Consider the following 16,145-nt stretch of genomic DNA (forward strand, 5'->3'; position numbering starts at 1 on the left):
AACAAATTTACTTAGAGCTTTTAGACTACAAAAAAGAATTATCTGAGCAATGGTGGGAGCAAAACCAAAGCAACATTGTAAACCTTTATTTGTAAAACTAAATCTAACGAGCATTCCAAGCATATACATCTACGAAACTCTCACTTTCACGAAAAGAAACCCACAACTTTTTGAGGGCAACTTCTTCTTGCATTATATGATACTACATATAGAACGAGCTACATGTTACCTACCCACCGTTTAAAATCGTATGAAAGAACCCCATACTATATGGGCATGAAATTGAATGTAAAAGGTACCAAAAGAGGCCTGGAAAAATATCTGAAAGATAAATGTTACTATAGTGTAGAAGATTTCATGAATGGCAACAATGCATTATAATTGTAATTAAAATACCCCTTTGAAGATGTTACACCATATATATTATTAGTTTATTGTCTATTTTTAGTATTATTATATATAGTGTAAAACTGACAAATCACCTATGTCACAATCTTTGATTGTATAAGGCATGTTATGTGATAATAAAAATTGAATTGAATATTTGCAGGGATTTGGTCATTTATTTGATCCCATAGCACAGCTTTCAACAGTACACCCCCGAATTTTTGGCAGCTTTTGAGACATAGTATCTCTGGCAATATTTTCTTGAAAGAAACAAAATCTGTAAAACTTTTTGAGCTCTCTTTACTAAAATAATAATAAAGATTTCTTGCACAATTTTCAGATGGATAATTTAAGCAAAATCAACCAGAAAAATAGACACTTGGAAAATTGTGAAGTTTAGCTTTTTATATCTCTGGAAGTAATTGTGAGATAAATCTTAAATTTTGCACTTAATAACTTACCAATGCAAGATCTTACATTATACAATTCATTCTCCTCCTGCTTTCCAGTAATTTACAAATTGAGGATAAAGTTGACAGTATTTGTAAAAATGCCAATATGAGTATTTTTAGCTCACTTTTACAAAAAAGAGTCTTCTGCAAACTCTTTTAAACCAGTAGCAGTGCACAATAAAAAGGCATACTCAAAGACTGCGGACAAACTGCTATGAACTTGACGAAAATTTATACAATGTGACAGTAGTGTAAAACCTGAAGGCAGTTTATACATGGTGTGTTGCAGCTCTTATGCAACACTTTTACTAACATCATCTACAGTGCCTTGGTAATGCACAGTTAAATTCTGAAGTTTATATAACCAGTTTATTCGGTAGTTACTACAGCAAAAAAAAAAAAGAAAAAAAAGAAGACTGAAATATGTCATGATGAGTCGTGACAAACAACATCCCTTTTTGAAGTTATTCAAGTTCTTCTGACTCAATTTCACTTCCTAGTCATCAGGACTTCTGATAATACCTTCCCCAGAGACTACTAAACAATCGTAGAACATAATAAAATATGAAAAATTTGAGTACAGCAGAATATGATCGCATTTTCAAAGCACCTACACCTTGTCATTGACTTTTAGCGGCTTATATGCTCGTATTGCATAGATTTTTAGGTGGTTTAAAACACGGTCTTTCAAATGACAATGGTTTTTGTGAAAGATGGCTAAAAATATCAATTCTTGGCATTTGTATGAACATTGTTAATTTTGCCCTTAATTTGTAAAATAATGGAAAGCAGTAAGAGAATGAGATCTTATAATCTAAGACCTTGTATTAGTAAGTTATTAGGTTTAAAATTTAAGGTTTATCCCACAATTACTTCCAGAGATATAAAAAGTCAACTTTGCTTAAATTATCCATATGAAAATAGGTCAAAAAATCTTTGTTTTAATTACTTCACTTAAGAGAGCTGAAAATGTTATACAAGTTTTGTTTCTTTCAAGAAAATATTGCCAGAGATGTTATGTTTCGAAGTAGCCAAAAACTGTGGGATGCACTGTTGAAAGCTGCACTATGGGGTCAAACAAATGACTATATTTCTGCAAGTTTTATATTACAAAAGTAAAACTTTACTTACATTCTTTGGGAACACGTGTGAATGTTCGCATAAAATTTCAGAAAAATATGTAATGGTTGTGCAGGAATTTTTTCCAAAATTAGACCACTTGGCATGGAAATGCCCTGCATTTAAACTAATAGAAAATACCTAACCTACCTTAAACCACATGAAATATTTCTTTTGTGTAGCAGATACTTCAGCTGTGAAAAAACATTTGAACACAAAACATCTAGATAAATTCCAAGCAATTTAATAAACATCCTGCTGTTGCACACCTACACCATCTTTAGCCGTACCCAGTATCCCCCCGTACTAGTTCGCCTTCAGCACTGATAGAAAAGCAACTGACTATATCAGAACTGTTTGAAAGGAAAGAGCTTTGAGGTGCAAATGGTACAAATATTGTTACTTAATAGTGTAAATGATTGCGCTAGACACCATGCCTTTATCTATCACAGAACAGGACAGATTTACAAGTCTCCTAGAACAAGCATTACCTTGCTGTAAAATGCCATGCTATCATGGACTGTTGGGATACTAATCAAATTGCTCACTCATGACTGTGGTGCAAACACTATGAAAGCTGCCAGCTGCTTTATCCATTCACTGCAGGAGTTTGTAATTGAGTCACTGAAGGTCCATGTTGAAGTTACAAGAATAATCACTTCTGGTAGATCTCTTGAAACGCACTGCAATCATTTGCACTTCTCTCAAGAAACACTGTTGGCGACTCAAAAAGAGGAACATTGTTCAGAGTGTTGGTTGGTTGGTTGGTTTGGGGAAGGAGACCAGACAGCGTGGTCATCGGTCTCATCGGATTAGGGAAGGATGGGGAAGGAAGTCGGCCGTGCCCTTTCAGAGGAACCATCCCGGCATTTGCCTGGATTGATTTAGGGAAATCACGGAAAACCTAAATCAGGATGGCCGGACGCGGGATTGAACCGTCGTCCTTCCGAATGCGAGTCCAGTGTATAACCACTGCGCCACCTCGCTCGGTTATCAGTTGTTATAAGGTATCAGCACAACGTGTAATTTCCACCCTTTATATTGCAGAGCACCTGTTGGAACAAGAAGAGGGCATGTCTCTGAAGTTGTCTGATTATGACCTGCTTAGGAATTTGATGTGTCGCCCTGAAGTCCTTTGAACAAATAACAAATACAAGATCTGGTCCCTTCTGCAAATTCAAATAATACCACATACTGCAGCGTCAAATAAGTATTTAGACCATGGTGAGACAGTATAAAAAACACTGACCACAAATGAGAAATTTTTTGACAGCTGAATTAGAAAGTTGTTTCAGCTCCTTAAATGAAAAGTCAAATTACTTGATTGCAACCTGTCTAGATATAAGATTCAAGACAGACAATTCGGGATTTGTTGAAGCTGAAAAATCTCAACAATTCCGATAAAATTTTGCAAAGATTCTTCCACCAATAGCTTTACAACTCTAATGCTTGCCAAAAGAAGTAAAGGAGACGAGACTGAATCAGTTGTGACTCACAAAACTTATTACGTGTTTAGGGAGTGCTTTAATGAGTCATAAATGAAAATAATGTGTGACAGTCAAGAAATAAATGTGACTCCAAGCAAGATTAACTACTAACTGAAAGTCTAAACCAACTGCAATTGGGATCCTTATATTTGGCAATGTAATCAAATTTGACAAAGTTTGTCAGATTATCTTTCTGCATTTTGCATCAGTGTATGTAAGGAAAGAATCTTCCCTGGAGCTTGTCTTATTTACAATGACAAGTCAAATTCCGCATTACTTCTTTTATTTTTTTAAATTTTAGGAATAGTTACAGAGCCCGTAGATTCTATTACTGAAATACTGAAAAGTTTCAAATTCTTACAAATGTCATGGTCATGATTTAAGAGAGCTTGAACATTTTATTCTGTGTGAAGACTGGATTGCAGGAGCAGATAGCGCCCTATCAAAGACAGTTAAGCTGTAGGCCTAGTTGGAATTAGAATTTGTGGATAAAGTTTATATTTGTCATATCATATGCTTTGTTGGGGGAATGCATTACAGGTGACTAGTGTTTTTGAGGGGGGGAAAGGCACAAATCAATTTCTTTGCAGGTAAATTTATTCTGCGTATTGAGGACCATGATGTAGAAACTAATTCCATTAGGTCTGCTACAGACTGTAATAAGAGAGCAAATGGTTGGAACTGTTCCTGGGCTCCCATTTTATGCCACTTCACACAGAAGTGATGTCACAAACGTGAAAATAGCAAAAGAGTACAAAGGTAAGTAAGTCACTTTGTTCAGATGACAGATGCAAACTGTAATTACAAAGAAATGTTGTTCAGGTATGAAGAAAGATCTGGTGTAATGAAGCTTCATGCAAATCTTCATGACTGAGTGAGGTGGCACAGTGGTTAGCACAATGGACTCACATTCGGGAGGATGACAGTTCAAACCTGCATCTGGCCATCTCGATTTAGTTTTTCTAAGATTTCCCTAAATCACATCAGACAAATGCCGGGATGGTTCCTTTGAAAGGGCACAGCCAACTGCTTTCCCTAATCTGAGCTCATGCTCCATCCCTAATGACATCATTGGTGATGGGATGTTAAACACTAAATCTCCTCCTCCTCCTCCTCCAAATCCTCATGAACCATTTTGCCTTCATTTCTGTTCTATTCTGTGGACCAAAAGAGCAGAATGTAGTAAGGGCACAGTGCATATATTAGGGTGGAAAATTGTTGAAGGTCACAGAGTACCAATAACAATCCATTACTTGTCATGAACATAGCTTTTCCACACCACGATCATATTCTGGCTGTGAAAATGCATTCACTATGTTATTTACAGTAGCACATCTGCAGTTCTATTTCCTTATTCATTATTAGACTTTCTTTGGCATTATCACGACTTTGTTCTATGTTAATAACTCTGTACTTACCCGGGCTGAAGTACTGTTCTTCCTGACACTGCACTTCACTCATCTCCACTGTACGTAACTTAACTTCAGCCTATCTACAGGAATTGGTTTTTTTTTTTTTTTTTTTTTCTGATGACAACAAATTCCTGAGTAATGTCCCATGCCCACACAACTCACCCCCAACTTCCCCAAATAATCAAATAGAGGATCATTTTACCATAAGAATGTTTTACCCACGATGATGCCATGATCACTAAAGCAGAGTTGCATGCCCTTAGGAAATGTAATGCTTATAGTCTCCCCATGCTCGCATCCATTCACAGTATCAAGACAGCAAGGACTTACTGGTTAACATTACAATGACAGATTACGCAATCAACCAGACTGTTTCCCCTGCATCAACTAATACGTCTGTCTGCTATCTCACTTCAGGAATCATATGTTAGTCTGTCCTTGCCACAGATACCTCACTAAAGTGGCTGCAGCTATTGTACAGGAACCTCCCATATTGGTTAAGTCAAACCGGAGTATATCCGTACTTAATATTCATTGGGGAGAGGGGGGGTTAGCGTGGTTTTTATCTTGTTTTATGTGCTATGACTAGGAAAAGGGATTTGTAGTGGTATCATTTTAACTGTAAATAATTTTTGTCTCAAGCACCTACGAACAAGCGTTTGTGCTGATATGTACTGGTATCGTAGTGTTAATGTGGTAGGGATACCTGATTTAGGTATCAAAGTACGCACCAGGTGTGATATTACAAATGCATCCTCATCATTTTATTCTGGCTGTCTACTGTCTGCTATTGACAATGAATGGATGTAGTTCTGGCAGTTTCCCAAGGAGAGTGGAGCAAGGTGCCAGGGGCTGAAGCCATAGATTAACAAAGTACGGATCAGAGCCAGTTTTTGGAGTCTGTGAACATGAAGTATGCAGGCCAGCATGCCACCAATGGAAAACACCAACAGGGATAAATTCTGTGTTATGGGCACAATAAAGTGTTCGTATTTGCGATTTTTATCTGCTTCTCTTTGGCTGTAGCTACAATGATTTTATTTTCAATTTCCCTTACTTCTTCCTCTTTCTGAGGTAATGGTCTGTTTGTCCTTCTTTCTGTGATCACAGTACCCCATCATCAACCATTTTTAATTATATTCAAGTTCTCAACCTTCTGATGCTATTTCCAGAAGCTCTCACAAGGTACAGTTTCTAGTGGCTCAAGGATGCTGGACTGGACCACAAGCACAATCTTCAATTAATGATAGAGAGTGAGGTGACATTACCCGGTTGTTAATTGAGCCTGTTTCAGCTGACAAGTATGGGGTAGACAGGCAAAGTGGGGGACTGTCAACAATTAAAATGGTGAACCACCTGCCTTCTTGTCACTTAGACAGCCAGTAGTTGGGTGTTAAGTACATCATAATTTGTCTAGTGGTTAGGGTACATATACAGCCTAGTGGTTAATGTACACATACCGAGTAGCATGATGCCTACCCTAAGGAGCCAACATGGCCAGAATTAATTAGTTGAGCTTACTCACATGTTCATCATTTATCATTTGTCCTTTCGATCTTTTAGAGTTCTCAATAAAAATATTAACGAACAGAATGAAAAAATTTGTCCATACCTTACAGTGCTTATACAATAACAAATTATCAGAAACACACAAAGGTATTTCTGGGAACTATATAATTTTAATAATTCAGGAAATTAATCCACATATTAACACAACAGAAAAACAATACTTCTTACCTCTCCTATGCTAATTTCAGCTTCTGTGTACTGAAGTCCTTTCTGCAAAATACTGAGCAATGCAGCAGGTGGTACTAGTGCACCATTGATGTTAGACTGTGCTATGTGTGATTCAATGCCAAAGGTGTATGCGGAATGTTGAAATCCTGCAAAAACAAAATGTCATTTAGCTAACAAACTATTGTTGCAAACTGGCACACATTTCAAAAAATCTCTGCTGGAACTATATATTTAGTTAGTAAATATGAGGTCCCATACAGCCCTTCACTACTACTTTGATCAATGTTAAGCTTTCTGCAGTGATTTGTGGCCAGGTAACAGTCAGTGATTCAAATGTAACAACAGTGAAAATTATTAAATCAGTAAATGCTCTCTCTCTCTCTCTCCCTCTCTCTCACACACACACACACACACACACACACACACACACACACACACACACACAATAGTAATGGTTACAGATATATGTGACTCACCAATCATTAGTAAATAAATGGATGAGTCAGGCACTCTGCTATATACACACACATTGATATCTTCCTAAAGGGGTAAGGTGTACTCCAGACACTGCACAAAATTTTAAAAGTGTCATCACATTTGTCACTGAGAGGACAGTTTCCCCTCCTAAATACACAACTGACTGGCAGTCAGAATACAGTTAACCTACTCAATTTAAGTGTGGTGTACTGAAATTTGCCTGCTACATATGGGAGCAGAAAGCCATGTCCAATTACCTCATCCTGGCTTGCTACTTCCACCGTCCAATTACCTCATCCTGGCTTGCTACTTCCACCACTTGCCTTCCAGTCACCCTCCGTCCCACTGCTGAACAGCCTTCTCATTCAACAGTGTAGGAAAGATCAACTAAAGTCATTACAGACAAAGCACAAGTTAAAACAGAGTAAAGACAGGAAAATAAATCAAATGTTTCTTTTTGAAAGAACCATCTTGTCATTTACATTATGCAATTTTGAGAATCTGCAGCTCACCAACTATCTGGACAGCCAAACAGGGATTTAAACTTGCTCTTCTTGAGTACATGTCCAGTGCCGAAAAAACCACTGTGCCACATTGCTCGATATGGCCCTTAGAACAGTGTTTCCCAACTTGGGGGTGATTACACCCCTGAGGGGTAAAATGAAATTTTCTGATGTGTAAAAACTAAATGAGTCAATTCTATTTCAGTCACTAAACTAAATGATTTTCAAGAGATCATTACTATTATAATAATTTTGTAAGGCTCTAATAATAATTACATAAATTATCAACAATTACTTTTCCTCAAATGGCTCTGAGCACTATGGGACATAACATCTGAGGTCATCAGTACCCTAGAACGTAGAACTACTTAAACCTAACTAACCTAAGGACATCACACACATCCATGCCCGAGGTAGGATTCGAACCTGCGACCGTAGCGGTTCCAGACTGAAGTGCCTAGAACCAGTCGGCCACATCGGCCGGCAATATTTCTCAATTGGTAGCATTAATGCAGTGGAAGTTACAGGTTCCTCACACTGTTCACCCACCGTACAAATATGTTATGCTTTGTCCCACACATCGCTGATGATAGATATGAGACATGCACCTAATAAATGCTAAATATCTGAAGAAAATATCTTCTCCATGATGTAGATAGTATCTGCAGTAGTTCAGAAATTACTTCTTTACTCACTTCAAAACAGATAAATGAATTAATTGACAGAATGACACAGCAGTAACTACATAAGGGGTCTATAATGCTGTAAACGTTCTACTACTACTACTACTACTAAAAAACAAACACCGACGGGATTAAGAAACACAACATAGTGCTCACCGCGTTTTGTGAAGTAAAAAGGCGTTTATAAAGAAATGAACTACACAAAAAATTATATTAATGTGTGTGTGTGTGTGTGTGTGTGTGTGTGTGTGTGTCCTTGGAACCTAAAAGAAGAAAGATCAGATACAAAAAAAAAACGTGAGTAGTAACGATTATATAAGCAAAACATTTTGACATGCCAAAACCAAGTTTTTAAAAAATCAAGATATATGTCAATTAATGAAATTTACATTTACATCGTTTGATTTGCAGATGACAACCTATCAGTGCAGGTCACCATACAGTCGGTCCTGCAAAAACATATAACGTAAAATCACGCTAAGAATCAAAACACACAAAAATTTCCTTAGGCCTCACTTTGTTAAATCAGTTATGACCTAAAATACTTTCACTTTCTACAGTTTCCAATAAACAAAAACCCACTGACGATGGCATAGAGGAGCTGAAACATGTCTAGGTAAAAAAGAAAAAATGTGTTTGCAAAAATGTGGAACCCATATCCTGTAACTGCAAATGCGAAAAGAGTGGACAAGAGCTGCAGATTCAAAAGACGAACATGAAGTGGACCTTGTTTCATTTTCCTAAGGGATACCACTATTTACCATATGTTTGAACTGCCGCCCTCCTCTTCACACAGGGCAACATGTGAAGTGAGTCTCACTGGCTCAGTTTCAGTTTCAGTGAAAGACAGTATCTCAAATTCGTTGGTAAGATGGTTCAGTATAACACTCTTAGTTCTACCCGATTCCTGTCTGTCCTGTACAAGGCAACTAGCCCTACCATAGGCGGTGCCACTCGCGGTCTAGTGGGCGAGTTGTGACAGAGCCCATTCTTCCCAAAGAGACAGAATCCACAGCAGAGAATAGTACTTATGTACATACACGACTCTCAGACGCTACCCAACGTACCCATTCACACACGTTCCACTTTTGACAGTTTCTTCTTTTTTTTTTAATTTCTGGAGCTGTTAAGCTAAAAGTACTGTTTGCAGTTCTCACAGTCCCGATTTTAATCTTTCTCTGTCTTGGCTAACGTAAATACGTGAACATTTCTTTCGTCTCTTTTTCCATCTGTATTGTCTCTAGATCTCACAAAAACGGTGTCGCTCTGCTCTGCTGCTGTTGCCTCTGTTTTCGCCCTGGTTGTCGCTTTGGAGAAAGAGACAAAGTACAGCTACAAATGTACCCTTCCACGATTAGTCGAAAGTTTTCCTTCTCCAATTACTTCGACTGAAACAATGCTCAAGTTCTGCCTTTTTTTATCTTTGTGAAACGATTGGAGCTACTTTCTTGAAAGTACCTAAATTCTACTCTATAAATTATACCATGTCATCAAAACAGGTCTGGTTGAATCTCTAGTCATACAGGCCTACATCTAAAGCTACAGCTAGTAAGATGATCTCCTTAGTCACTACTGCTGTCGTCGTCTCGATTGGCCGTGCTAGCAGACGGCAAAAATTCACTAAAAGGAACTGGTAGTGCTGGCACTTACAGTTCTCGCTCCTTAAATCTACCGGTTAACACTGGAATGGAGGGCGGCGACGCGAAGGCGCTCACCAGGTCGACGGGGAACGCGGATAGTTGGTCGAGCTTCCTGACGCTGGCGGCCTCTAGGCTTCAACTGAGGCGAAGATGGCGTCTGACGTGCGAGAACTACGGTATCTCAACACGTCACAACACAAGCTCCGCCCATACGAACCTCCGAAATGCGTCCTTTGTCACGGGGTGCATCCAGGCTCTGGGCGCGGTTGCCAGCTGCCCCAAGAAGGCATCAAAAGAATGCAGTCGAGACAGACAATTAGAACGAACAAGGGAACGACAAAGCCACTGTCCACTACCAGCCCAACACAACTCATGAACAATCAGAACCAACCTACCGCTAGTAGGACCACCAACATACTTCAAAATTCGGAAAATCTGAGACAACTAATGCAGAACAAACAGACTCTGTCATCTCTTCTTGATGGGATTGGAAGAACCTGTTGACGTGTTTGAGAAATGAATTTAAGTTTTTGAGCTCGACCTTACGAGAAAAAAAAAAGTATTCTATCTCTGTGTACTAAGACATGTTTTGACACCTGTGTGTGTGTGTGTGTGTGTGTGTGTGTGTGTGTGTCGAGACTTGCGGAAAGGCACACACCGTTGTCTAAACATGTGTGAGTAAATAAAGAAAATGCATGTGGCGAAGTTTGAAACGCCAAAGTTGGACATCTCTTTCTACAGAAAGCGGACCAGATCACACTCAAGAAACAGCACAATGTCCTCAGTACTGACCTCAAGGATATAATTAAGACTTACATCATGTATAAATCAGACAACAACTGAGGAACGTTTTAACAATAGTCAACATCTACAAAAAAAATCAGGAAGCACATATTACAGAATTACTTAAACAGGAAAAACATTTCTATCAACTTTCAGTTCCAAATAAAAGAAATGGAAAATTTCTTTTTTTTCCGACACTTTTCATAGCAGTGATGTTCTAGTTTCCAGAATGAAATGTTCCAGTTTGTTTTAAACAACTGAACAAATAATAATTTAATAAATTAGTTCATTAAGGTACTGTACTTCATCACTTTAACTGTGATGTTCACTCTAGGGCCTTCCATAGGACTCTTGGGTTTATTTCGTTGATCTATGAAAAAATCTCTTTAGTTTCTTTACATCGTCAGCCTCTTTGCAACTATCATGGTTTCAAGGTTTTACTGAAGCTGATCGATCAATGTCCTTAAAACTATCTATGTTAGTTTTCTTCGTTTCAACAATGATCGAGAGGAAATGTATGCTCTTTCGACGCCTCCGATGACACTGCCTTTGCTTTTTAAAGAAAATAAATAAAAACTCTGGCTTCGGATATTTTGTATGGTAGCTTCACTATTGTTAATCTGTTAGCAGCAGTGGGTTTGAAATAGTACACGTCATCCCTTTTCCGGAACCATTCATGTACCATGCTGGCTCGGAACCTCATAATAGTGTGGTGTTAAGATTATGGTTTAAAGTTTTCTGAATTCCTTTACATTGGTATCAAGTACATTACTAGAAAACATGTAGCTGTGACTCCTGATTGGGAAGCAGCTGCTACTTTGTCAAAAATTAACAATAAATGACTAAATATTCAGAACTGGCAAAACTCATTTTTGTAGATGTCGACGTGGAAAAATTTCACAGTTGTGTGTGCAAGATTAAACAGGCATAAAATCCATGTAGCAGTCTCATTTTGAATATATACATAAATTATTTCTGCAAATTTTGTAGTTTTTGTATTTTGTGAAAACGGTCCTCAGTTGGTATTATACTTCAAACAGCCAGAAAAGATGAAGAAAATGTAACGATTCACCTCTTCGCGGAGGTGAAAGACGAAGGGGTGAGAAACTGCTGCAAAAGAGCGAGCCGGGCGCGGCCGGGTTTTTCCCCGCAGTGGAGGGGGCTGATGAGTCAGGCGACAAGGATGGCACCGTCATGGCGGACGCTCGACGCAGCCAGCAATGTGACCCAAATAAGATTGCTCAAATTCCTTTCCACAGCTTACGGTCATCGTATTCGGAAAAAAAGGCACCGCAGATATCGCAGAGGCGAAACAAGCTCACTACAGTTTACTTCATCATTATACGACAACTTTTACGGAAGGTACACGCAAACTGCAATTACAAATAGAACTGAACGTAAAGAAAAATTAATAGCTTTAAGCTACAACAACATAATAGATATCGATAGATAGATGGATAAGTCAGCTAATGGTTCAGAATGTCAAGCTTTTAACAACTCATTCATAACAAAAGTCACCATATGGCAAATATGTTAAATGTATGATTATGCAAATGAGTCAGTACATAGCGTTCACAATACACGTGGAATCAAGGTAGTATGAGATACCAAATACCTATTTTCTATGATTTCAGGTAATGCAAGTTTAAAAAATTGAATTGATTTAGTAGCAACTTTGCAAGGGGCCGGACGACTTGTCTGGCGTAGCGGTTACCTATGCATGGTTACGCAACTGACCTTATTGTGAATCAGTCTATTAATGAAAATCGTATCAATATCCCTACAGTAGTTCCTGGAATTAGCCTTCAAATACAGCCCAGAAAATGTGGTCAAGGGGGAGGAGGAGGGGGATTTAGAAATATCTACAGCTTTCTTGATTATTAAAACGGCCATAAATAAAGGGCATTAGACAGTTCAAACGCCAATGATTGGAGGAGGGAATGGTTTTATTAATGTATATCTATTGTTTCGTTCGAGGAAGCATATGTAACATACATTGATATTGATAACCCAAGTCGTCAAACGTATATTATTATGTGAGGCAGGGAAATGATCGGGAAAGAAAAGCTATTCTATAGACATTCTGTTTATACACCAGTAAGTTATCATTGTTACATTTGGATAGTGGTGGATTAAAATTTTGGGGTTCGATATCGATAGTGTGATACTACATTCTGGGTGGCGAGTTGATCCTAATCATTTACGCTTTAACCTCTTCGCGTGGAAGCAAGGGATTTATCGCGTTTCTCAATAGCGCGGTTTGAGTTCATTCGCCAACTTTTCACGTACTAGCACGGGACATCTCAATTGTGGCTGTTGGCTTATTCTTTAACATTGTCATGTTTGCGCGTGACTTAGAACATTTTAGAAGCGATCGGGTATTTGATTTTGGGTGATCGATTCGACTTATAATTTTGGAATATATGTGAACAGGTGTAGCTGTGAACTTGCGTATTATTTGTTGCACTGTGCGTTAGTTTGTGGTGCGCTGACGGACTTAATTTTTATTTCGCAATAATTATTTGAAATTGGAATCAGCATTCACTTGCCTCGCGACTTATTTACTGTACTACACAGATTCATTATATTAAATATTAATTATTTCGAATTGATGTAAGGTTACCATTCGCCGATAATTTTTTAGTTGTTCCATAAATAATTAGTTGGCTTAAACAAAGTTCAGTGTTGTTGACTATTATCATAAACCCTTTTGAGTTTCATTGTGTTATTATAATTCGCTAACCTGCACGTGCAGATTTTGACCAATGCATCTCTCACTGGCCATAAAAGCAAGCGTGTACGAACGCCCCCTATGACACACCACAGCAAGCCATCTTTTACTTTAATTTAGCCTACATAAGACGTAATGGGGAAACCTTCACACTAAGGCACATGATTCCCAACAGAAGAGACAGTCGGCAAAAGTGGGCCGAGATCTTCGTTAATGGCCGTTCATAGACCATATGAACTACTGCCACATATTGCCACTGCAGAAGTGGACAAACAACTTTTGTGGTGGTGTATTTGAATCCAAACGAAAGACCTAAAATCGCGAGTAAAGCGGCAGCAAAAGAAACAATTGGTCTGCAACACGACAGACCCTGGAAACCGTTGGTTAATGATCACATAATAGCACTGACACAACAAATAAGGAAGTGAAAAGGGGAAAAAGTGAATCAGAAATACAATATACTAAGAAGCATAATTTACAGTCAAACAAAATCTAAAAAGGGTTTGGTGCAAGTTGTACGACAAAATTAATGAAAACTGGAAAAATGAAACACAAAAAATACACTCAATCAGATACGACAGCATTTTGGAAAATGAAAACGATACAGAAATTTAATCCAATCCACGAGGGGAAGGATTCTTATAGAAAATGAGGATGTAACTAATGGATGGAAACAATATATTGAAGTGTTGTTCTACAAGCCAGAACATTTAAGTGACACAGAATAAGAATATGAGGAAGAAATGCAGAGCACTTGGAAAATGGGGCCTGAAATTACAAAATAAGAATCTGAAACAATCAGCTAGAAAAGAAGATCCTACACAAAATGCTTAAAGCGTGTGATATATGTCTTAAGCAATGATTTGGTATTATCCCAAAAGACTAAGAAAATATCATGATAATGATTCCTAAGAAGAACAAAACAGCCATACATGCAGATCACAGGACTTAGATAATTCTATCTACCACTCTGTAAATATTAACAAGAATAATACATGGATGCATCAAAACAAAACTGAAGCCAATTTAGCTGAAGACCAATTTGAGTTCCGAAGGCACAGGCACAAGAAAAGCTATCCTACGCCTGCACAAGAAAAGCTATCCTATATCTTCATACTATAACTGAAGAAAGTATCAACAGAAAAACTTACATAGTTTTCGCAGAGCTAAGAAAAGCATTCGACACTGTCCACTGGAACAAATTAATGGAAATTGTAAAGATTATGGAACTGGTCTAGAGAAAGTAGAATAATTAAAGATGTATACAACAAGCAAATAGTGACAGTACAGATAACATTACGCAAAAGAAGTTAGAATTCTCAAATGTATTAAGACGTGGATGCAATCCGTCCCCATCCCTATTCGTCATCTACATAGAACCTACAATAAAAAAGTGCAATGAATACCGCACAGGTATCTAAACTAAACTAAACTCTGTCCGAACAGGTCATGAAGGTCCAATGGTACTGACCAGCCACCGTGTCATCCTGAGCCCACAGGCATCACCGGATGTGGATATGCAAGGCCACACTGCTCTCCTGTCTGTATGTCAGTTTCCGAGACCAACTGCACCGGTATCTGAGTCACAAAATATAAATTTTAGGTTTGTGGATGAGACTGTTGTGGTAGCTCCATATGAAACAAATCCCAAAATAATTTTAAAAGTTATGGGTACAGTGCTAAGCGATTGATACAAAATGGAAATTAACTCAAAGAAGACAGAAATAGTCAGATGCTCCAAGGAACCAGAAGTAGTAAACATCAAAATTAATATAATCATACACATACCTAATAAGTAAAAAACAAAAAAATAGAGAAGCATAAACAATGTTCAGGAATAAAGCAAAAATATTTTGTTCAAACAACATAAGCACTGATGTGAGGAAAAATGTGATTAGGAGCTGCATTCGGAACACAGCATTGTACAGTCTGAAACATGAACAATAAACAAAAATGAAATGATCTCTTGAATCATTTGAGGTATGGTGCTGAAGATTCCTGTTCAAGTGAGTAGATAAAACCACCAACCACGAAGTCCTACAAAGAACTAGCAAAGAAAGGTCTTTTAGGACAGCAACAGAATGAAAACCACATGTTTGGATTGGTGACATTACATGACACAATCATTTACTTGTAGATGTCCTAGAAGCAACACTACAAGGGAAGATAACATGAGGAAGAATGTGACTAGCATTTTTAAAACAAGCTATACATAATACAGGAGTTTCTAATTAGGCCTATGTAGACATGAAGAAATTAGCTTCTAACAGATCAAGATGGAGAGCTGCCAACCAACAGAAAGATTTATGATACGGTGTCCATTCATCCAGTTTTTCCCGGGACAGAAAGAGGCTCTGAGCACTATGGGACCTAACATCTGAGGTCATCAGTCACAGAAAGAGGAACTGCGCATATGTACACGAGGAATGAACTCCAGACAGAGAACTAAGTGCATCGAGGATCGAACGGCAGATCGCTGTCAGGTGCACTGGACTGAAAACAGAATTCCAGCTCATAACCAGTTGCACCAGACCAAGAAGGAACGTCTCGAGACGTTTCTAGTGGGAACGCACAGACACACCGGACTGAACATGCAATGTCTCTGGATGTTTCTAGTAGGAATGGACTGCAGATGGAACACCTGGAACTGACCACAGAGGAGGAAGGCAGTAAGTATAAATACTGCATCTGTTCCACTCAACTAGCAATCTCAGGTAGAACCTGATAAGACAAT

At 38.2% G+C, this 16,145-nt stretch overlaps 1 protein-coding gene across 1 annotated transcript in view; it reads right to left on the reverse strand.

The window, feature by feature from the left end:
* The window catches only part of LOC126456770 (F-box-like/WD repeat-containing protein TBL1XR1), a 168,756-nt gene that overhangs the window by 75,533 nt on the left and 77,078 nt on the right, over positions 1–16,145 (reverse strand). Inside the window, exon 2 of the mRNA XM_050092535.1 lies at positions 6,595–6,740. Coding sequence (XP_049948492.1) covers positions 6,595–6,740 — 146 coding nt within the window. The remainder of the gene's footprint in view (positions 1–6,594; positions 6,741–16,145) is intronic.

This window comes from Schistocerca serialis, chromosome 2, assembly GCF_023864345.2.
Source record: "Schistocerca serialis cubense isolate TAMUIC-IGC-003099 chromosome 2, iqSchSeri2.2, whole genome shotgun sequence".
In the NCBI taxonomy this organism is placed as follows: Eukaryota; Metazoa; Arthropoda; class Insecta; order Orthoptera; family Acrididae; genus Schistocerca; species Schistocerca serialis.